At 44.4% G+C, this 24,849-nt stretch overlaps 1 protein-coding gene across 2 annotated transcripts in view; it reads right to left on the bottom strand.

Annotated features, from left to right (window-relative positions):
• The window catches only part of ADAM19 (ADAM metallopeptidase domain 19), a 103,598-nt gene that overhangs the window by 41,389 nt on the left and 37,360 nt on the right, over positions 1-24,849 (bottom strand). The window contains exons 3-7 of one of the 2 annotated variants that reach the window (XM_044277914.1): positions 22,872-22,965; positions 21,519-21,597; positions 13,012-13,088; positions 10,811-10,985; positions 765-830 (exon numbers count right to left, since the gene is read on the bottom strand). In XM_044277914.1, coding sequence (XP_044133849.1) covers positions 765-830; positions 10,811-10,985; positions 13,012-13,088; positions 21,519-21,584 — 384 coding nt within the window. In that variant the 5' untranslated portion in view covers positions 21,585-21,597; positions 22,872-22,965. The remainder of the gene's footprint in view (positions 1-764; positions 831-10,810; positions 10,986-13,011; positions 13,089-21,518; positions 21,598-22,871; positions 22,966-24,849) is intronic. The other variant, XM_044277913.1, reaches the window with a different exon arrangement.

Raw genomic sequence — 24,849 nt, 5'->3', positions numbered from 1 at the left:
GCACTCCAAGCAGGGTATATGAAAAAATAGATATGCGGGTGACTCTCCACTAAGGGGTATGGTCCAACTCACCCAAGTACGACATCCAAGATAAGAAGTTGAAGCAGCATCCATAGATTTACAGAAGTTGGTATGTGATTTATTGCAGGTATTTACCATATGCGAAAGGTTGTAGAGCCAAAACGTTGCATCTGATATATATGCACCTGCAATAACCACACACCAACTTCTGAAAATCTATGGATGCTGCCTCAACTTCTTATCTTGGATGTCCTATCTACCATCATAAGCAAAGATGGGTAATGTATGTTACTATTACTGTACTAAGCGTATAATTTCCATAAGAGGCACTGTTATGGGGGCCAGTAGCTGGGTGGGCCACCTGCCCTGAGTTGATGGATACATGGGTATTACTGAGAGAGCTATTACAGAGTGAAAGTCAATTTTCTGAAGTCACTTGCTGTTGACAGTGGTCATGGCAGAGGGACGTTATTCAGTTATGTTTTAGGCCTCCAAGTTAAATTTTGATACCCCTTACTCGTGTACATCTCCATTACAGCATGGAAGACAAAGGGCCATAAAAGTTATATATTACCTTTGCATTCCCATAGAATCAGTCCCAAAAAGATTAAAAAACAAGTGTGAACAGGCTCACTGAGGAGACCTCAGGGGCTGCCCTACTTGGAACATTCACACGGCACAATCTGAGCCATCTCATGGTAGGAACAAAAAATCATTCAGAAAGAACCACCCAACTGCTTTACCTCAGCGTAGTCGGCGACTAGGTAAAGTTCCACACATCTGTCCCCCTCCACATCTTCTCTCCTCACCTGCGGGACACACAAGAGGTCTGCTTCCAAACTGTAGTAATGATAGGAATTTAAAAATGTACAGGAATAGGCCATAAAAATCACACTACAGGTGACAGATTTCTGATGTCATGTGTATGAGGTGATGGAAACGTGAGGGGCACTTGTTAAATTCCCTCAATTGTCTTCAGTGAATGGGAGTTTTTTTTTTTAGCTATTTGGGTTTTTTCTTAGGGTTTATTCACACTGTGCAGTGTAAGTTCAGCTTATGAATTAATCATGAACAGTAGTTTCTCACTTACTCTTCAAAAAGCAGTTCTGCAGCAGGTGAATGGTGCATTATAAGGATTTATTTACTCCTACTATAAGTGGTAAAGAATATTAGAAGCCACCTCAGGGTCCTGTGGCCTGTATAAGGGTTCGGTTACACAGCAAGTTTGGGGCGTGACACTTGTTGGGCACCCAAGTATCGCAGGGTAGCAGGGCAGCCATATAAATGAATGGGGTAACAGTGCAACTCGCACGTTTGTCACTACTGCAGCCCCAGAAACGCTGCTGGATTTGCGATTCTGTGGTCATAGTCATGACTTGGGTCATACTGCAACCCTATTCATTTCTATAGTAGCACTGTTATACTACGATCACTGGGTGCAACAGCTGTCACACAACCAAGATCTCAGTGTAGCCGAACCCAAAAAACAGTCAAGACTGAAGCCTCACACTATTATATGGTCATGAAACTGCTTGGTGACTTTAACAATATGGACACACATAGCAGATACACTGCCAATTCGGCTTAGCAGAACTATGTGCAGAACATCTGTAGTGTATACAGTGCCAACAAAGTGCTACTCTACAAACCGCTGTAGAATCTGCAAATAACTTTACCTGTGGTCCACATTTTAATTCTGCAACATTTGCAATGCAGAAGGTGCTATCTTTGGTAAAACCGTAGCATTAACATTACGAATTCCACAAATGGTGCAGATTCTGCTGTTGCAGGATTCCGCAAGATATGTTGTAGGTTTCCTGCTGCAGAAATCTGTAGCCTTCCCTTAGGCCTCTTTCACTCGAATGATACGGATTCTGTCAGGATCTGTTCAGGAAAAAAACTGATGGTTTTGCACACAAGTTCAGTCAGTTTTGTCTGCGATTGCGTTCAGTGTTTAATTTTTTCCTTGCGGGTGCAATCAGTTTTTGAAGCGTTTTTCACGAGCGTGAAAAAAAAAAAAACTAAAGAATAACAGTCTACATCTCCTAGCAACCATCAGTGGAAAACGCATTGCATCCGGAGGCCGTCCGTTTTTCACTGAATCCCCATTCACTTCTATGGAACCAGAGCTGCATGGAAAACGCAGAGTATAGAACATGCTGCAATTTTTTCTGAATGAAGAAATGATATGTGAATAACAATGCTCATGGGCACAGAGCAATTGAAATGAATGAGTCAGGATTCAGTCCAGATGCTATGCGTTTGTTTCACGCATCACACACTAACGGAAAACCTGAAAGAGGCCTAATGATAATCCACATCTAGAAGCCTTCTGCAGGAAATCTTAGAAAGTCCACTTTTACTTCCAGAGTGTAAATAACAGTCCACGTGCTTGCAGAGTGTGCGCCATTTCCAGCCCACAAGAGAGAGCAGATCAAGCTGAGGACAGAGTAACATACGACAGACAGATGTTAAATCTCTGAAGTATGCAGGATCCAAGATCTCCTGGACCCGTACAGTATGGACGACGGCAAACATCTGCACTGCTACACCAGATGGCGCCTAATGAGTGGGATGTGGTTTGTTTGGACGTATCTGCAATGTGTGACATCCAAAGGCCTGCAGCACTAATGAACACCAGAATGGACATCTGCTTCATACATTGGTCTCTCGAGAGTTCAACATGAGGAAGGAACTATTTTGACGGAAATAACGATATCTAGGGGATTTAAGCATCTTAAGGGTAAGGCCACACATTCGGGTTTTGGAAGCAAAAAGCAGAAATGAAATCAAAGAAGATGAGAAGTCGTGTGTGTCCTTCATATGTTCTCTCCTTTTATGATCAACTCCTGATTTTGGCTTCCAAATCCGCATCAAGAGGCCTGACCATGTGGCCAAACCCTAACTTTTATAAGAATATAGCTTATACTATTTATGTTATATGCTTGGGTTATGGTCTGGTAAGAGATGATCCAATGTGCTGATCCAATACAATTCAATGGGCAAAACTGATTTGCTGATTACTTACTTCGCCAAAACGGAACCATAAAAATGCAAAACCGATTCACCCGTTTATTCTAAAGAGAGGTGGATTGCCTATGGACTAGAATTAGGTAAATCAAAAGGGGTATTCCCATCATACATATTGTGGGGTTTCGCTCTGGGAGATAGAGTAAGCGGACGCAGTACAGAGGCAAAAGACAAGTTCTTAATGCAAACCTTCAGTGTTTATTCACACTTTAGGCAAATGCACAAAACAATGCGTTACTTTGCAGTCTTGGTGTTTACTTCACACACAATGGAAAGTACATCTTGGTGTTACTTCACACAAATTGGAAAGTTCATATAAGACAAGTCACCTTGATGTCAGTTCTGCCTCCAGCAGGCTTTAGGGGGCCTGTTTCCTCGGCCCATGGGTCTCAGTCCTCCAACCTGGCATCAAGCCTCAGATCCCAACACAGAGATCCCTCTGCTGAGCCCAGTTGCCTATTTAAGGACAGCCAGGTGCTGCCAAAAACCCGGACCGGCAATTAAAATACAGTCTGGTATTTGACCCCACCTGTCTGCAAATCAGCCCAGCAGCACACGCTGGGAGGAAAATACCTGTTTTCCCAGACCATTCCCTTCACTGTGTCACATACACCCCCCCATCCTCCCTTTGTTCAAATCTGAGGGGGTGAACACTCACCAGACAATGTACTCGGGACAGGGCATCTGCGTTTCCCTGTGTTCCACTGTAAATTTAAAGTTCTGTAGGAAAGGAACCATCTGGTAACCCGGGCATTTCTGTCTTTAACCTGGCTCATCCACCTGAGAGGACAGTGGTCGGTTACCAGGTGGAATTTTCTCCCCAACAAATAATAACGGAGAGACTCGAGTGCCCACTTGATAGCCAGGCACTCTCTCTCCACTATACTGTACCTGGTCTCAGCTGGGGTGAGCTTATGGCTGAGGAAGACAACAGGATGCTCCTCCCTGTTGAGTTCCTGAGACAGTACAGCACCAAGACCTACTTCGGAGGTATCAGTCTGTACTATATATTCCTTTTTGAAGTCAGGCGTCACCAAAACCGGGGACCCGCACAGGGCCGACTTCAAAGCGGAGAAAGCCTCTTCCACCTGATCATCCCAGCGAGCCATCACTGACTTGCGTCCCTTCAAGAACCCTGTCAATGGCGCAGCCACTGTAGCAAAGTGAGGGACAAACCTCATGTAATAGCCCACCATTCCCAAGAACGACTTTACTTACTTATCGCCTCTATTTTGTTCACTTGGGGTTTGATGACTCTGCGCCAAATGACATACCCCAAGTATTTAGTCTCCTCTAACCCTATCGCACATTTTTTTGGCTTAGCGGTTAGTCCAGCCTTCCGAAGGGAGTCCACTACGGCCTGCACTTTGGGTAGGTGACTTTCCCAGTCGGTACTGTGGATGACAATATCGTCCAGGTAAGCAGAAGCGTACCAACGATGTGGATGAAGCACAATGTCCATAAGTCGTTAAATGTCACGGGCGCCATGCATACCAAAGGGTAACACCTTATATTGGTACAGCCCCTCTGGTGCAATGAAGGCAGTTTTCTCTTTGGCAGCCTCCGTCAAGGGTACCTGCCAGTACCCTTTGGTGAGGTCCAAAACCGAAAAATACCGGGCTTGTCCTAACCTCTCAATAAGCTCATCCACCCGGGGCTTGGGATACCCATCAAATTTTGAAATCTCGTTTAGTTTACAAAAATCGTTACAGAACAGTAACGTCCCGTCCGGTTTGGGTATTAAAACTATAGGACTGGCCCACTCACTTTTAGACTCCTCAATAACGTCTAGTTGCAGCATTAGCTGCAATTCCTCTGAGATGGCTTGTCGCCGAGCCTCTGGCACCCGGTATGGTTTTAACCGGACTTTTGCCTGAGGCTCAGTGACAATGTCATGCTGAATTGTGGAAGTGCGTCCGGGGAGGTCTGAGAACACATCCGTGTTCCTGCTGACGAACTCCCTGGCCTCCTGAGTCTGTTTAGAGGAGAGGCTGTCAGCAATCTTCACTGCGGCAACCGCTTCCCTTGCATCAGACTGAGGGGCCAGAACCTCTTCCCCTAGAAAACTTAGCCGCGGGCTATTGTCAGTACCGGTCTCCCTATCTTTCCAAGGTTTGAGTAAATTCACATGGTACACCTTCTCCGGTTTCGCCGCCCTGGCTGGTGTACCTTGTATTTTACCTCTCAACTTTTTTGATTATATTGTAGGGTCCCTGCCACCTAGCCAGGAACTTACTGTCCACGGTCGGTACCAGAACCAAAAGCCGATCTCCCAGGTTAAAAGGTCCGGACCCGAGCCTGCCGATTATAGACCCGACATTGAGCTCGCTGAGATGCCTCCATATGCTCTCTTACAAGAGGCAACACTGTTTCCATACGTTCCTGCATCTGGGTGACGTATTAAATAATACTTTTATATGGGGTGGGTTGTTGCTCCAACGCTTCTTTGGCTATATCCAACAGACCATGAGGATGTCTGCCATATAGCAGTTCGAAGGGCGAGAACCCAGTAGAAGGAGGTCCCAGTCCTTCCGATCCTTAGACACCACTCTTTTGTACATGTTTATTAATGTTTGGTTAAACCTTTCTACCAGGCCATCAGTTTGCGGATGATAAACGGACGTCTGTAGCTGTTTGATGTGCAGCAACTTACAGAGTTCCCTCATGACCTTGAACATAAAAGGGGTCCCCTGGTCAGTAAGAACGAGCCCCACTCGGGAAAACATCTCCATTAACTCTTTAGCTATAAGTTTGTCCGATGTACGTCGCAGTGGCACCGCCTCTGGATACCGAGTGGCGTAATCTAGGACGACCAATATGTGTTATTGTCCTCCAGCGGACTTCGGTACTGGACCTTTGAGGTCCATAGTGATTTGCTCAAACGGTACCTTGATGATCGGGAGAGGTACTAACGGACTGCGGAAAAGGTGCTGGGGGCTAGTTGTTTGGCATGTCGGGCAAGACTTGCAAAATTCGTCCACCTCTCTAAACACACTGGGCCAGTAAAACCGTTGTAATATCCGGTCCTGTGTTTTCTGCATTCCCAGATGACCCCCGAGAACATGTTGGTGGGCTAACTCTAACACGAGTTTGCGATAAGCCTGGGGCACCACCAACTGTTCAATATGTTCATCCTGCAGCTGGTTTACCCAATACAGCATATTCTAATGAACCACAAAACGGGGAAACATCGACTGGGCCCCAGGTTGTTGTGGTTAACCATCAATTATTACCACATTCTCCCAGGCTCGGGATAGGGTTGGGTCCCGGTGTTGTGCTGTACCCAAATTTTCCCCAGAGACGTTGAGGTCTGCCAACTCAGGACCCGGTGGCAAGTCCTCCACGTCTCCCACCATTACACTCAGCAGGGTTGTCTCCCCCTCTTCCACCGAAGTGGCGGTTACCCCTATTGCTGGTCCTTCTGCCTCAGGTTCCCAGGGTTCTGGCCTTCCTCCTGAACAAGGCCAATCTCCTGGGTTTACCCCTGACTCACGGGTATCAGTAGCTCTCACAACCGGCCATAGGGCCGGGAAGCCCAGAAAGTCTCTCCCTATTATGAGATCATAGTGTAGATTTGTGGCGACTGCCACCTCGTGGGTTCACCTGACAGCTACCGTGGGTAAAGACACCAGCACGGTGGGGTAGTCTTTTAAGTCTCCATGGATGCACATCACCCCGACCTTCCGGCCAGTATACTCAGTGGACCGCACTAGGGTAGCCCTTACTAGGGTCACCAGGCTCCCTGAGTCCAGCAGCGCCTCCGCTTGAGTATCTCAGACTTCCATCTGGCACAAGTAGTCTAGAGATTCGGGGTACCTGTTCCACACAGTTTCCTGGCATATAGCGACTGACAGTAACCACAATTAGTGTCCATGGGCTCAATCCGATGATGACAGTCATCCCTTGCATGGCCAGGCTCCTGACACTGCCAGCAGACTAACGGAGCCAGGCCCATAGTGGGTACATCCCGGGTGGGTTTCATCTGCTCCAATCTCCGGGCCTGGCGTGGAGATTTCCGGGGTTTGACTGCCCCCCTCCCAAGAGAACCCCCCCCCCCCCCCCCGTAGATTCTTAGTAGCCTCATAGCGTTCCACCAGGTCCACCACCATCTATAGGGCATTGCCAGGAGACACATGGACGATCCAGTGCTGGAGAGGGGGTGGCAAAGCCCTCCAGAACGTATCAGCTAATAGTCAATCCAGTAAAAAGAATACAGCGGCTCACTAGTAATTTGTATGGAAAGGTGCTCACCCTCAGGTCCTACCCTCAGGACCAAAGAAAGTGGTATATTGTATAAAGGGATGAGGGGGCACACTCATAAGAAGAACACTTACAGGGTGATGTACACTAAATTTAATAAGCAATAAAAGCAAACCCCTAAAATACACATAAAACATACATCAAAAATAAAAATAAATTATGAATATGCGATATGCAGCAATCAAATGCAATATATTACAACAGGATGACGCCAATGTCCCATTGGTAGATGTAATTGCTGTCGTGTTGTTAGTACACGATATGGTGATGATATGACCTTTAGTGTTCCATTTGGGAATTTGTGGCGTCAAGCTTGTTGATAATAAGTGTCCCTCACTATAGGTGTAGCACTCTAGCCCCTTTGGGGTGATGTTATAGAGCCCGCACCGTGCTGTGTCTCAGGACACTATTCCAACTGGAGATTAGGTATCTCAGAGTTAAAGTCCTGTGTCTTTGAATACGTGTGGCACTCCGTTCACTTAAGATATAGTGACCCGGATCAAATGTTAAAGTCCAATGTATAAGTTGACAGAGATGCGTGTGTGCCCTCCAGGTTACTTACTTTGATTCTTCGCCGCTGTGTCTTTCTTTTCTTACCCCTTCCTGCTGCGTAGCTGCAGCGCTAGTCTCCCAGGTAGCCGTACACGGCTGTGGCGTCCCACGTGACCTGGTCTCTGGAGTTCAGGGTAGACGCTTGTGTATGACGTCACTAGTCTGCGGCAGTAACTTTGGTAATGGAGGTTAATCACTTTCGTTTTAAGATCGCTGATGTTTTTCGATCTTTGTTGATGTCCAGCTTCTTTTGTATGTTCTTAGGAATCCACGCTCACTCTGATATGCCAGACGCGTTTCAAGGTATTACACCTCTTCCTCAGTGGCCACCTGGGAGACTAGCGCTGCAGCTACGCAGCAGGAAGGGGTAAGAAAAGAAAGACACAGCGGCGAAGAATCAAAGTAAGTAACCTGGAGGGCACACACGCATCTCTGTCAACTTATACATTGGACTTTAACATTTGATCCGGGTCACTATATCTTAAGTGAACGGAGTGCCACACGTATTCAAAGACACAGGACTTTAACTCTGAGATACCTAATCTCCAGTTGGAATAGTGTCCTGAGACACAGCACGGTGCGGGCTCTATAACATCACCCCAAAGGGGCTAGAGTGCTACACCTATAGTGAGGGACACTTATTATCAACAAGCTTGACGCCACAAATTCCCAAATGGAACACTAAAGGTCATATCATCACCATATCGTGTACTAACAACACGACAGCAATTACATCTACCAATGGGACATTGGCGTCATCCTGTTGTAATATATTGCATTTGATTGCTGCATATCGCATATTCATAATTTATTTTTATTTTTGATGTATGTTTTATGTGTATTTTAGGGGTTTGCTTTTATTGCTTATTAATAATAGTCAATCCAGCATAGCCGTGGGACTCAGCACATCAGGCTGTAGCCACTTTTGCAAGAGGTGAAATAAGTCATAATAGTGGGGTCTCGTGGGCTCAGCCGGGTTAAACCCCCACTGATGTACCCGCTGGGCCCGAACCAACACATTCACCCCCAGTCTTGCCAGATACTCACCCTTTACTTTCTGGTAGTCAGCCGCTTGATTGTCTGGCAAGTCGAAATACACTCGCTGAGAATCGGATGCCAGGAGCGGAACGACGACCTCAGCCCACTGGTCTCGGAGTGGTTTCTCCCTTGTGGCCACCTTCTCGTACATCACCAGGTAGGTTTCAACTTCATCTAAGGGTGTTATCTTGGGAATCGCCGCACGGACCGCTTTACGGACATCACGGACGCTTTGGGATGTTCCTGCCGTCTGTATAGCCATTACGTGTTGTAACAGCATCTAATTTGTTTCTTGCTTCTGCCCTTTACCCTCCCATTGTTGCAGGTTGGTTTCTCGCTGCTGCTGGTTAGCCTCCACAAGAGCCAATTTCACACAAATTGGAAAGTTCATATAAGACAAGTCACCTTGATGTCAGTTCTGCCTCCAGAAGTCCACGGCAGGCTTAAGGGGGCCTGTTTCCTCAGCCCATGGGTCTCAGTCCTCCAACCTGGCACCAAGCCTCAGATCTCAACACAGAGATCCCTCTGCTGAGCCCAGCTGCCTATTTAAGGACAGCCAGGTGCTGCCAAAAACCCGGGCCGGCAATTAAAATCCAGTCCGGTATTTGACCCCACCTGGCTGCAAATTAGCCCAGCAGCACACCCTGCGAAGAAAATACCTGTTTTCCCAGACCATTCCCCTCACTGTGTCACAATATGTATGCATATCCACAGGATATGCCATAAATGTCTGATAGTTCCACATCTAGGACCTGCACCTATGTGACGAGTAAATTAAAAAGTGGCCTCACATGTTCACTTATATCAGGTCATAGAAACAGCCCAGCAGGATAAGGGCTCATGCCACCATTTTTTTTTTTTTTACTTCTGTAGAAGCGCTCATGCACACGGCCATAGTTTATGTCTGCATCCAAACCATATTCTTTGCAGATCGGATGCAGACCCATTTATTTCAATGGGGCTGCAAAAGATGCGGACAGCACACTGTGTGCTGTCGCATCAGCACGTCTGTTCCGCGGCCCGCAAAAAAAAAAAATGTTTTGTTTGTTTTGCGGACAAGGATAGGACATTTCTACAGAAGTTAAAAAATAAATGGTTGCATGCGCACGGCTGGGATCCCTATTTTGCAGATCCGCGATTTGTGGGCATAAAAACACTTTGGACATGTGCATTAGCCTGACATGTCATTTCCTTGTCTGTAAAATGGAAAGACATGTTCTATTTTTTTATGTGGGCCACTCAACAGACAAAATAAATGGGTCCACATCCGAACTGCAAAAAATACAGATCAGATGCGGATAGAAACTGCAGCCCTGTGCATGAGCCCCAAGATTGTTGCTTCACTAGGAGGGACTGGGTTCAAGGGAAAGTTCTGGGTAGGAATACTTATTTAGGGCTCATGCACACAAACTTATTTTCTTTCCGTGTCCGTTCCGTTTTTTTTTGCGAACTGTATGCGGAACCATTCATTTCAATGGGTACGCAAAAAAAATGAAGTTATTCCGTGTGCATTCCGTTTCCGGATGTTCGTATTTCCGTTCCGCAAAAAAATAGAACATGTCCTATTATTGTCCACATTACGGACAAGGATAGTACTGTTCTATTAGGGGCCAGCTATTCTGTTCGCAAAATACAGAATGCACATGGACGTCATCGGTATTTTTTGCGGATCCGTTTTTGCGGACGTGTGCACGAGCCCTTAATTAGATTATCACTAATTAGAAGGCCACATACAGATCTGTGCTACATGGAGGACTTATACAGCACTCATAGAAATCTATGGCGCTATACTGTGTCTGTATGCCTTAGCTTTCATTTAGTATGCTCTGTATTACAGATGTATTCTCCCCTATTGTGTATATATAGTTGTAGCTCGTATAGCATTCAATTCAGATTGCACCGCACTCACCCGATTATGAGGATGGTAGGTGGAGTTGGAGAAGTGTTTCTCTCCAGACGTCAAGTGTCCACATTTGCCTTTTTCCACTTCAAGATACTCAACTCTGTAGATGAGATGTCGATCACTGTCTCCTGGCAATGGTTCCAATACATAGCTTACACCATTGCTAAGTGTTATGAGTCCCCTGCAGGCACAAGAGTCAGTAAGACACATATTATGTGAATTATACACAATCTATAGCAATAACCCTCAAAACCCTACACTGCATAACAGATGACAACTGGGAAAAGGGAGAAACGGAAGTACTGCAAAAACGGTTTCAGCTGGTACTTTGTTCAGCCATATGTGTGCTACGTTTCAGCTCATACAGAGCCTTTTTCAGTTGAAGGGGTTAATATATTTCTGCTTTCCAAAAAGGCTCTGCGCACATTTGCTCTTTCAGAATACGGTCATGTGGTCACAGTTTCTTCCTATTAGGTGACGTGTCGGCACAGCTTCATGTGACTGAGCATTGTCTCCCCCTTCCGTTTACGTTGATATGTCACCGATCACCTAACGCCTGTGAGATAAAATATTGTCGCACGGATATATAAAAATTTGCAAAAGGGTCATAAGGATGTTATTAGATGACCTCCAATGCATATGACCACACAGAGCGGCCATGCTGTGCCTGGGATGCGCCCACCTGCGGCTGTAGGGGCTGCAACTGTAGGTTATTTACAACCCCATTTTGCTGCTGTCTTTATTGTAACTGACCGCACAATAAACCGCTATTGCACTATGCGGTTGTGGCGTTATTGTATTTGTCTCTATGGAAAAAGTTGGCAACGTGGTGAAAAGGGCTATTGCAAGTGAAATAGTCACATTTAGGCCTCTTTTTGTTTTCCGTTTCCATTCCGTTTTTTGTGTACCGTATACGGACTATATATGGAACCATTCATTTCAATGGATCCGCAAAAAAAACAGAAGGTACTCCATATGCCTTCCGTTTCCGTATTTCTGTTTTTCCGTTCCGTTCAAAGATAGAACATGTCCTATTATTGTCCGCATAATGGACAAGGATAGTACTGTTCTATCAGGGGCCAGCTGTTCCGTTTAGCAAAAAACAAAATGCACACGGACGTCATCCATATTTTTTGCGGATCCGTTTTTTGCGGACCGCAAAATACTGAAAAAGCCATACGATCGTGTGCGAGAGGCCTTACAGCTAATGCATACAAACTTATTTTTTGTCTGTGTCTGTTCCTTTTTTTTAGGCCCGTATGTGAAACCATAAAACGGAAATGACTCCACGTGCGTTCCGTGTCCATATGTCTGGATGTCCGTTACACAAAAAAATAGAACATGTCCTATTATCGTCCACATAACTGACATGGATAGGACTGTTCTATTAGGGGCCAGCCATTCCGTTCCAGGCGGCCGGTATCCCTGTTTTGCGGATCGGCAATTTGCAACAACGGTCGTGTGCATGAGCCCTAATATAAATCATTGCAAAGATGTAGAAGACCACAGGATACAATCAGGAACATGAGTGCTGCAATATTATATATAGGGATGAGCAAATCGACTTCGGATGCTTCATCTGAAGTCGATTTGCATAAAACTTTGTAATACTGTACGGAGCGGGAAGTTATTACTTCGCGAAGTCTTGCGAGACTTTGTGTAATAACTTAGTGAATTAATTATTACTGTAAAAAACCTTGGGACGTAACTCGGGTTCAGTTCCAAGTGGTACCTTGGAATATATATGCACTTACACAGACCCTAATTTGCATCCGTTTTAATCAACAGTAATTTCAGAAATGGCCCCTTCTGCAAGAAATCTGCTACATATGCACACGCCCTTAGGGCTCATGCACACAACTGTATTTTTCTTTAGTGGGCTTTCTATTTTTTCCCGGAGAGAACACAGGCCCATTCACTTTTATAGGGCCATGTACACAAGTGTTTTAATCAGTGTGCCCAATCCACAAATCTCAGAAGATGTCCTATTCTTGCACGTATTTGTGGATGCAATACCCCTTTCTATTGAAGGGAATTAGAAAAATTCAGAATGCACACAGAAGCTATGTATATTTTGCAGATACATTTTTTGGGGACAGAAATACGGACACCACCATGTGCATGAGGTCTTAGGGGGTCACTAGTTATAACTGTATATAGCCATTTTATTATTAACGTCATCTGAAGCATTCGATTTCTGTCTTCACCTTATTCCTGAGCAGGTGCTGACTGTAACACCGGAGTCCTTCTCTCCGCGCACAGCTCCATGGTAATAACAATGGTCCTAAAAAAGAAGAGACATTGGCCCAGATTTACTAATCGGCTTAAAAAGTCGAACAAACTGACGCAATTAGGGTTTCCACAATTTTCCTCGATGCATGTGAAGTGGATGGGGCTTATGGAAAGGGGTGTCATTTCACTAGAAGTTGGCATGGTCTAAGATATCACTTTTTATGGACCAGAATTGTGAAGTAAGCCAACCAATAGTTGGTAAAGAGCTAGGCAAAGAGGGGAAATTTATCAAAACTGGTTTAAAGGATAATTGGCTTAGTTTCTCAAAACAACCAATCAGATTCCACCTTTCATTTTCCACCTGAAAAATAAAAGGTGGAATCTGATTGGTTGCTATGGGCAACTAGGCCAATTTTGATAAATCTCCCCCAGTATGTTCATCCCTGCACCACATTTATCATCCAGCCCGAGCCCCTGGTTCTGGTCTAGACAGCCGGTCTAAGTATATACCACCTACAGGCCTAGTAAATCTGCCCCATGGCCTCTACATTAATAAATCAATTCACAGAAACAACAAGCAAGTGGAAGCCGCAAATGAATTTTCAACATGTGAACCCGGCCTTCAGCTGGCTATAGGCATGAACTGTAGTCATGCTTCCATCCCTCAGCTCCAAACGTTGAGTTATATTTTCATAGAACAACCTATAAATGAGGTTATCCCATCTTATAAAATCATGGCACATCCAAAGTACATGCCATCAATGTCTGACAGATGCCCCACCTCTGGGACCAGAATGGGGACCCTGCCCCTCAGCTGCTTGAATGGAGAGTCAGCTGTTCATGCGTGACTCTCTCCATTCATTTATATAGAAAATTAATGAATAGAGCTGCACATTCATAACTACGGCTTCCATGGGTTTTTGGTCCGTGCCTCTGCATTGCAAAAAAGTAGTGCATGCACTACTTTTCTGAAGTGCGGACTGTCGGATACAGATCGCGGACCCCATTCAAGTGCGTACCGTTGCATTGCAGACCACAATTTGCAGTCCACAGCACGAGCATGGCTAGCAAATGCATGAGGCCTAAAGAGAATGGGAATATGGAATAAAGGCTTGTGCATATAAAAGTTTTTGATTTTTTTCAGTTTACGTTCCGTGTACGGAACCATTTATTTCAATGGATCCGCAAAAAAAAAAGGAAGGTATTCCGTATGCCTTCCGTTTCCGTATTTCAATTCAAAGGTAGAACATGTCCTATTATTGTCCGCATTAGAGGCCAGATGTTCCGTTCCGCAAAAAAACTGAATGTACACGGATGTCATCTGTATTTTTAGCGGATCCGTTTTTAGGTATCGCCGCATCCGTAACAACCAGCTCTATAAAAATACCACATGATCTAACCCCTCAGGTGAACACCGTAAAAAAATAAAAAAATAAATAAACAGTGCCAAAAAATGCAATTTTTGTCACCTTACATCACAAAAATTGCAACACCAAGCGCTCAAAAAGGCATATGCTCCCCCAAATAGTACCAAGCAATCATCCCACAAAAAATGAGACCCTACCTAAGACAATCAGTCAAAAAATAAAAAAAGCTATGGCTCTCAGACTATGGAGACACTAAAACATTATTTATTTTTGTTTCAAAAATGCTATCATTGTGTAAAACTTAAATAAGAAAAAGTATACATATTAAGCAGCCATTTTTTGGTTACCTTGCCTCACAAAAAAAACTTAACATAGAGCAATTAAAAATCATATGTACCCCAAAATAGTACCAATAAAACTGGCACCTCATCCCCTAGTTTCAAAAATTGGGTCACTTTTTGGGAGTTTCTACTGTAAGGTGGATCAGGGGGGCTTCAAGTTTTTTTCCATATGAATCAGCAGCAGTTGGGCAGGGGAGTGGCTATAGCTCTGAATGAAATATACGCTGGACTCAATGACATCACGCTGGACTCCAATCAGCTCATTAGCATGCAGCATGCGGCATCTTTGTGTGTATATTATGAGGTAACCACCTGTCACACCAGTAAGTGAATACATCTAAGGTACTTTTTAGTAGTTAATGATTGTATATAACTAGTTAGATTATAATCAAATATGCACATGACAGGTTCCCTTTAAGTAATAAATATTTTATGAGGTATCACTTTCTGTTTTAAAAGCAGAGAAACAGAAATGTTGAAAATTGCTAATTTTTCAAAATCTTTGGCAAATTTGGGATTTTTTAATAAATAAAAGGTGAAATATATTGACTCAAATTTATGACTGCCATGAAGTACAATGTGTCACGAGAAAACATTCTTAGAATGGCTTGGATAAATAAAAGTGTTCCAAAGCTATTACCAAATAAAGTGACAAGTTAGATTTGCAAAAAATGGCCCGGGCAGAAGGGCGAAAACTGGCCCAGGCTAGAAGCGGTTAACATTGCTAAACACACCCACTTTCCCACCCATATTACAAAATGTGAGTGAGTGGTGTGAAAATGCAAAAAGTCACAACATTTTCCGCAAATGCATGTAAAGAGTCACAAATTCGAGTGCAAAAAAGTCGCAAAAGCCCTATTTTGCGTCTTTTTGATGCCAGAATTCTGGAGTGAAGGTATGATAAATCAGGGCCATAGTGTGCTGCTTCTTGTTACCTCTGTGTGCATTCAGCAACCAATGAGAGGAGGATTCCGCACAGCTATATGTAGCACCTAATTAAGGTCACCTGTGAGATAGGAGGGGAAAAAGTGCAGAAGAATGCTGCTCCCAAAATAGAAGCGCATTCACACCTGAAGATGCCATTCCTTAAAGACTATTCAAAAAATCATGGACACAAATACAGAACATCCTGCACAATATCATAATGAATATCACAGAAATATCATAAAATCACAGAAAATAATGCATCTAGCTATGCGTGCTCCTCCTCTAATTGGTTGCTTGATGCACACAGAGGTAACTAGGAGCGGTACACTATATGTGCAGTGTCTGCTCTCCTTAATGTAAATGCTCATACAGCATAGGTACGGTAGGTTTACAGTAGGTATTGACTGACTGAGACCACCTTGGCGCTGGTAGTAGGTGGGCACATGATATTTTATTATATCAGAGTGAGGGCTTAGTCCATATGTTGTGTTTGCATTATTTTCCGTGATTTTATAAATGTAGCCATGCATATCCGCATATTCATTATCATATTGTGCAGGAGGTTCTGTATTTTTTTCTGTGATTTTTTGAATAGTCTTGAAGGAGTGGTGTGAATGCGCTTCTATTTTGGGAGTAGCCTTTTTGTGCACTTTTGCCCCGCCTATCTCACAGGGGACCTTCATTAGGTGGTTATAGCTGCTTGTTGCACACAGAGGTAACAAGGAGCAGCACACTCTACTGAATGTAAATGCTGTGGGAAGGAACAAGGGGTACCTCGGTGAGGTAAGAGCTGTTTTTTTCCTGAAGTGTCATTATTGCTTTGCAGTCTGACACTTCAGCTGTTTAGTATGGCTGTAAAGCCAATCCGGGACGGCTCTTACTGGGAGTAGCCAAAGTGCTGGGTGGGCGGCTACTCCCTACATTCCATGCCGGGTCTTGGGAGCCTTATAAAAAATAATCACCATTAATCAGGTGGTGTGGATTATCCTCCATTTCACAGTAAAGCTGTGGAGTCTCTGTGGTTTGGGATCTGTAGATGTGTGGCGTGCAAAAGGGCGGAGAGCGGCATGCTGGAAAACAGGCCCCTAATGCCTACTGGGGACCGCTGATGCAAAACTGCTATCAAGGTGAATGTTTGTGTTCTGTGGATTTTCAATGGTGTGAACAAACACCAAGACTGCGAACTTTTATTTTGTTTTGCCTTCTGTGTGAATAAACACTGAACTATTTAAGTTAAAGACTTTGTGATTGCCTCTATACTGCGTCCGCTAACCTGCCTACCAGAGCGAATCCCTACAATGCCCAACGGCATAGCTAGGTTTAGCGTAGGACCTGTCTGACTGAGATCACCTTGGCGTGGGTAGGCGGGCACAGATGTGTTCTGAACAAAATATATTGACTGAGAATGTCAGACTTTATTATATGAGAGTGAGGGCTTAGTCCACATGTTGTGTTTGCATAGTGCATTATTGATTAGTGGCACAGCCACATTTAAGGGTTCAGATACTTTTGGCCATGCCATTTATGGATGGTAAAGATAATTAGGCCACATGTTGGTTCCTTTTGTTTGCTGTAAAATGTAAAAGAAAGAGTAAACCCCATCCTCCCCCACTATCCCCACCATCTACTCAGTCCCTAAAAAACAATTCTGTTACTATATCAGGAAACGTCTACAACTCCATAATTGCTGCTATAACCATATCATCCCGGAGAACCCCTTTAATACGGGAAACAATCCAACATTATAAATGATACAATGGACAGTGGTGTCTTTCACTCCAACATTCTTATATATCAGTCCTCATTTCCGCCTTTGCGGATACCCCAATCCCAACTTCCTGGGTAACTGGGCTTGATGATCTCACCATAGAAGATTTAACCCTTTCCACATCTGGCCGATTACAGGAGACAAAGACATAATTGTACTAATTTTAAGTGTTCCCAGAGGCTTATCACCACTCGAAGAGACATGAAAAGACGTTACGTCTCCCTAATGGGTTCTCTGTCAGTAATGAAAAACTACCAGTCTATACAATGACCCTGCAGATAAGCGAAGATGACAGCGTATGCCCCTACAACGCTGTCTGAGCTGCGGAATACCATTATTTGGCGCTGAGTGTCTTTTTTCACTGCGATCCATTGTAGAATTTACAGTATTGCTGACTTACCTGATTAAGTCGTGGTCTGTAGCCCTCTTCCTGGGAAGGCAATTTATTAGGGGATATGTATTACAAATCAATACATGACTCTCTCATGACACCCTGTTCGGTAAATCGCGGCAGGGATCACCTTAATTATCTGTTACCAGTACGAATTAACCTCTTCATTGTCAAAAAGCTTCCTCTAGTCAATATTTCAAGACTTACGGCTAAGTGCTAAGATTCTGGATATGGGTTTGTGGGGAGAGGGGAGAGAAGTACATATTCACAGACATGATGGTTTGGGGCTGCACATGGCTGAAGAAAGTCACGTTCCTCAGGGTTAAAAAAATAAATGAGGTTAGAATATTAGTGAGGTTAGAATATTATACAGATGGTAGTGCGGTAAAGCTTCTTACTGACCCCGCTGATGTTACACTTTCTCCACCACCAGTAATGACTAGAATAAGCATCTGCTGGGAACATCTGTGTTTATGCCGAGTGTCTGGACGTGACTACATCTATCCTTCTCTAACCCCAACGTCTATCACATGATGGCGAATATCTGCGCGTTCTATAAATACATGTGAGGTCCTCCACTGTAAGTGCCCAGAGCGGATGGCAGAGAGAAATGACTTTTTACTCCTGACCTACTTAATGATATGGCACCGCAGAAGTGTGTCAGGAAACAGAGAAAGGGATATCAGGTCACACTGAAATGGAGTCAGGGTTTATCTGAGGTAGGAAATAGCCAACCAACAGCAGAAAATCCACAAAGCTGGAGAAACCGCACACAACACAGGACGTCCTGCCAGGGAGACTACAAGCGGCCATGTTTTGAAGTAGACCAGAAGCAGAGCTGCTGGTGATGAATTATCCAAAAAACAAATAATTTCTCTCACAGGATGAGGATCTGGGTCGTGCAGGGTGAACAGACGCGGGGAAGTAAACACAGGCGATACCGGGACATAAAGCAGTAAATGGCTTATTCGGGTTTTATTATAAAGCATATGCTATACAGTTTCTATACCGAATAAATCTACATAAAAAGTGGAAATACCTTGTAAATACATTGCATTATATATCTTGTATTAGTCCAGAGTTATACCGGGCAGAGCTGCAGTGACAATTATACAGGCTTCACAGCTGAAATCTCGCTAGTTTAGCGCTGGCACAAGGAGACCATGCTTATATATGGCCCTTTCCTCTCAGAGGGGCTTCCAAGAATGTGCGTTCTATACTTATATACACATTATGTATTATTTTTTAGATGAATACTATGCTATACTATACATTTTTGCAGTTTTTTTTTATGACAGGAGCATAAAGTGGTAGCATAGTTGTCAAGAGCCCAGAATTTGCATGGACTGTCCCTAAATTTCAAAGACAGTCCTGGCAAATTCAGGTTGTCCAGTGCCAAGAATGTTAGCCCCGCCCACAAATGGGTGTTCTACCATGGGTTTGGTGGCGTTTCTGCATGTAAGTCCTGCTCTGAATTTACCAACTGCAATATGTGGTAGCCGTTTTGGCTCTAGAGGCTTCTGAAATGTAAATTCCATACAGCTGCACTGCATTATAGGAAGTAAACTAAGGGTAGATTCACATATGCGGTAAACTGATCCAAATGCAGCGGTATTTCTCCAGAGAAAAGCCGGCATTTATGCCAGAAAACCGCCAGACCCCCATCAGGTCCCATTATAGTGAATGGGGATACAGCGGTGCACGGCATTATACGGCTACGTCGGATATGGTAAATTGCGGTACTCTATTCTGTGCTGGAACAGACTACCTGATTAGTCAAACCTTAGCTATACTCTCATGGGTATTTCTGTCAACCAGCAGAATTATGAATGGGCCTCTGGATCTGTACAAGGTACGTTAATTCAATGTTTACTCCACTTTTTAACTTAATATAAAGATGTTATGTGTCCAAATCTCCTCATAACCATGAAGATATATTGTACATGTCCTACTCATGGATATAGCATCCACATGTCACGTCCCACATAGCTGATTACAATGGGAAACTCCAGTTTTCATTATTTTTGGATGGAGCATTGGAAACACTGATTATAATGAATAACAACTTGTTTTTGGTTCATTTCTACAGGAAACAGGAAGATGAACCCCCCACCCCCACTCACAAACAGGAAGTGGAATTGTGGGTTATCAGGAAGATATATTCAAACACAAATTAGAGACTGATAGAGGAAAATGTATGACATCTCCGTTTCCTATGTCAAGATTCAACTAAAAACTACAGACAAAGATGATATCTAAAAAATAAAAATAAATAAAAATGTGCAAACACAGTATAAACTCTGTAAATTCTGGTATAAAATGTCAAAACGGCTTATTGCGTTTCCTGTTAGGGCCATGTTCATACATTCTAAGATTCAAGATTGTCTGGATTTAGGCATTCCTGACAGAATCCGCAGATAATCCGCTGGCAATGCATATTACTCAAGTATTTTCTACCCTACTCATGTGCTGCTTAAGGAAATCTGTGCAGAATAAGGAACGCACTGCGGTTTTAAAATAGCCACTACTTCCTCATAGAGTAGCCAAGGATATGCTCCATTAAATTCCAATGGGGGTAATCTGAGTGTGGATCCACAGCAGATATCCAGGTCGTGTGACCCCTATGGGGAGGTTAAGGGGTATTCATTTTGTACATATGGCTCACAGAGGGTAAAAGGGGTTGTCCAGCTTTTACTAAGTGATGGGCAAACAAAAGAAAGAAGGGGCAGCGCTCGTATTTGGTTCGGGTGTAGCTCCTTTGCTGGAAGTCAACGCCAGAACTATAAAGCTCTGTCAACTGTGTTATGGACAGAAGTCATCACAGCAGCAGTGCTCCCATTGAAGTCAGTGGGAGTGGGGGTGCAGTGATGACCTCTGTCCATTACACGGTTGACAGAGCTTTATAGTTCTAGCTTCTGGCGAAAGAGCTACACCCACACAACTGATCATCAGGGTTGCGGACAACCCCTTTAAAAAGCTGGACAACGCCTTTAAAGAGATTTTCCGATATTTTTTACTGATGACCTATCCTTAGGATAGGTCATAAAAATCTGATCGTGGGGGCCCAACGCCCGGCAACACCACAGATCCAGCTGTTCGGGAAAGCAGCAGCGCTTCTCTCAGCTTTTCCTAGGCAAGTGAAGTCACGTTCATCGTTCACGTGGCTAGGAGCAGCTCAGCCCCATTCAAGCCCCAAGCACAGCCGTCATACAATGTACGGAGCTGTACTTGATGAGCTGTGAGAAGGCAAAGGCACTCAGAGGAGTGCCGCTGACTTCTCAAAACAGCTGATCGGTGGGGGCCCGGATATAAAAATAGCTCAGAAAACCCTTTTAAAAATAAAAAAATAAAAAAATACCTTCACCAATTTCATGCTGCTGCTGATCCGCCGCTGCTTTGGTCCCGCTGCTCTCCACTTAATGGTCCCACCTTGACAAATAGGATAGGTCACCTCAAGCAACCATTGGCTGAGATGGGTCACTGCTATAACCAGTGATTGGCTGTGCAGACATCTCCAGGCATTTCCTACGTGTTGAGTCAGGACCAGGAAGTGGACACCAGAGCAGCATCGGATCAGCATAACCCACTGTGAGCCATATATAAAAAGTTTAATACCTCTGGACACCCCAATTAATACATAACGCCAATGCAATATAGAGAAAGCTGAAATTTAGGAAAAAGCTCCTACCGTCATGTTGGGTTTATGCACAATAGGAATGTCACTGGAGCTGTAATGGATCTGTCTATAATTCATATGGATAAGTTGCCTGGGGATGAAAATGAAGAGTTAATCCTTAACCAATGTAAATCCTTATTCCATTTACAATTTAATGAATTTTATAGTATAATGGCTAAATTCCCTGCAAACCTTGAAATCAACTGACCTCCTCAAAGCAGAGGGTCTCCCTGACCTAGTGGTCCTACACAAGTATGGGCCTGCAAATGTTAGTGGAGTTGTATGGGACTTTCAAACAGCTCCACTCTTGGCTATAGGATGTGTCTGGAATTGTATCTCAGCCTCAATGAATCCAAACGTGTCCACATTATCACTGCAGTATCTCACAGTATTGGGGCAGTCTTCATGTTCATGGGCACCATAGACAACCAATCACCATTTTCAGAACAATTCAATAACATAACAGTCACAAAGGACAAATTGTCACAAGTATTCAGATCCTTAAGGGTCCATTCACACGTCCGTGTGTGTTTTGCGGATCCATAGGTCTGCAGATCCGCAAAACACGGACACCGTCAATGTGCGTTCTGCATTTTGCGGACCGCACATTACCGGCACTAATAGAATATGTCTATTCTTGCCTGCAATTGTGGACAAGAATATGACATATTCTATTTTTTTCTGGAACGGAAATGCGGACCCGGAAGTGCGGGTCCGCATTTCCAGATCCAAGCCGCACATCGTGCAGCCCCATAGAAATAAATGGGTTCGCAATTCCGCATTTTGCGGAACAGAATTACGGACGTGTGAATGGACCCTTTCTTACTCTGTACTTAGTTGAAGCACCTTTTGTAGCGATTACAGCCTCATCTTCTTGGGTATGATGCCCGCTGTGGCCCCGTTACCATTTCCCACACTGTATGATAATTACTACTATCAGAGCAGGGAGGAGGAGACTGCACCTTCTCCCTGGCTGTGACGCTCTGTGCTGCGAATGGACAGTGCTACAGCCAGGGAGAAGAAACGCCCATTGAGTCTCCTACTCCCTGCTCCGATTGTAGTAATTATCATACAGTGCGGGAGACGGTAAAAGGGGCCATAGCGGGCGAACGGAGGGGCCCAGATATAACACCGATCTGGATAGTTAATGAACAGGAAAAAAAAATGACAAAGCCTTTAAGAAGATTCTCTTAGTAGTCTGCTGTTGCCCTCCTCCAACACCCTGCTCCTTCCAAGTCCCACTCGGTGTAGTTTGGCGGCCAGTGCCGGATACCACGGAAGTCCATCCTCCTCCTCTATTTTTACTAAGATGTAGAGGCTGAGAAGGAGACACGGGTCCACAGCACTGAAGCCAGCCGTACTCACCCTTGTTGGGATCTTTCTCACTGGACTGCAGTCTTCACTGACGTGCTCTCCTCCTCTTCAAGTTCTGCCGACGCACTGCTCCAAGCAATGAAATCTAGAAGGTAGAAAAAAATCTTTTGTAATATACTATTAGTCCAAGAGGTAGAAAATGTAAGATGAGGGTAAGAAAGTCATCGAATCCTAGACATGACCTGAGCAGTGCGCTTGGCTATTTTCAGTTTTGGTGTTTCGTTACAGAGATAAGTGTGGGGCCCACAGGTGGGACCCGCAACTAACTGACATTGGTGGCATTTTGTAGCAACATGCCATCAATGTCTAAGATTACACAACCCCTTTAATACTTAATTTTAATTTTTTTATTTCCTCCTTTGCCTCCAAGATCAAGTACTTTTTAATTTACATAATCCGAAAATGGCAAGGAAAACTATACATATGTGGTACTTTTAAATTTACATAGTCCTTTTTTCAATACGCGCTTCTGGTAATGCTCCGGATCCCCCGTGTGGCGATCAGAGTAGCCGGAGCTTGTGTACGGCAGCCCCTGTCATAGTGAATGACAGGAGACTGCTGCACAGTGTTTCCTACGGAGCCCCTGTCTGTGGCCGGGCTCGATAGGAAACTAGTAAAATCATTTTAGACTCCAATGCTAGTTAACTACAAAAAGCTTATAAGGCTCCAAAATTAGCCAGTATCAAAACCCAAGAAAAACTATACAAATCTGGTATCCACCAGAATTATACTGAGCTAGGAGATCAAGATCACAAGTGAAAAAAAAACCTGTAAAACTGTGGCAAAGTTGTTTTTTTTCCAATTCCACCACCGTTGGAATTTTTTACCACTTCCCACTACATTTTACGCAATATTAAATGGTTGCGTTGGAAAGTACAACTTGTCCTGCTAAAAACTAGCCCTCATAGAGCTATGTGAACGGAAAAATCAAAAAAAGTTAAGGCTCTGGGAAGGCGGAAAGCACAAAATAAAAATGCAAAAGAAAAAAAGCCTCTGGGGTAGAAGGGAATAAAATAAAACTTTTGAGAGAAAAAGGTTTTTCTTTGCATCACCATTTTCTGACAGCCATAACTTTTTCATATTTCTTTATGAGGACTTTTTTGTGGGTGAACTGTAGTTTTTAATGGTACCATTTTTGGGGTGCAATTTTTTGATCATTGTTAGGGCCCATGCACACAACCGTATGCCCTCCAAGACATACAGTCCGTGAGCGAGCCATATGTCCCGGAGCAGCATTGATCGTGTGCACAGGAGTGCACAGATTCATAGGTTATGTGCGCGTTGGGCTGCGCGCGAGATTACTGTCCCATAATCATACGTTTTAGAAAACTATGAAACTGTGCGCTCCCGTGCACACGATCAATGCCGAATGTCTCAGAGGGCATATGGTCGTGTGCATGGGCCCTTATTCAATTTTATTTGGTTTGGTGCCTGTATGTGTTGGGGGGGGGGGGGGGGGGTGGAGTTGGTCACCAAAACCGTGTTTTTAGTATTTTTATATTTTAATATTTTTTTTGTTTATTTATCTTTATATAAAACATTGGGAAGGGAGGTGATACTGTCTATTGCTTGCAGTGCACGGCAGCCTCCCCTTTCTGCCCGCTGTTCCGCCATGTACTAGTGCTTATTATGGCACATACAAGCGCACACCCTCTGCATATATAAGAGTAACAATATAAGCAGTAGTAGATGGTAGAACAGCAAGCAGGGGGGCTCAGACAGGGGCCAAGGGGTCACAGACAAGGGCCAGGGAGGCGCACACAGGAGCCAGGGGCACAAAGGCCGGGGGGGGGGACAGATAAGGGCCAGGGGCGCAGACAAGGGTCAGGGAGGGGGCACAGATAAGGGCCAGGGCCCAGGGGCGCAGACAGGGGCCAGGGAGGTGCAGACAGAGGCCAGGGGGGCGCAGACCAGAGCCCAGGGGCGCAGACAGGGGCCAGGGGGGCGAAGACAAGGTGGGCACACAGGC

This window comes from Bufo gargarizans, chromosome 2 (genome assembly GCF_014858855.1).
Source record: "Bufo gargarizans isolate SCDJY-AF-19 chromosome 2, ASM1485885v1, whole genome shotgun sequence".
NCBI classification, from domain to species: Eukaryota; Metazoa; Chordata; class Amphibia; order Anura; family Bufonidae; genus Bufo; species Bufo gargarizans.
The sequence above is the reverse complement of the archived record's forward strand: the minus strand, read 5'-3'. Positions and strand labels throughout refer to the sequence as shown.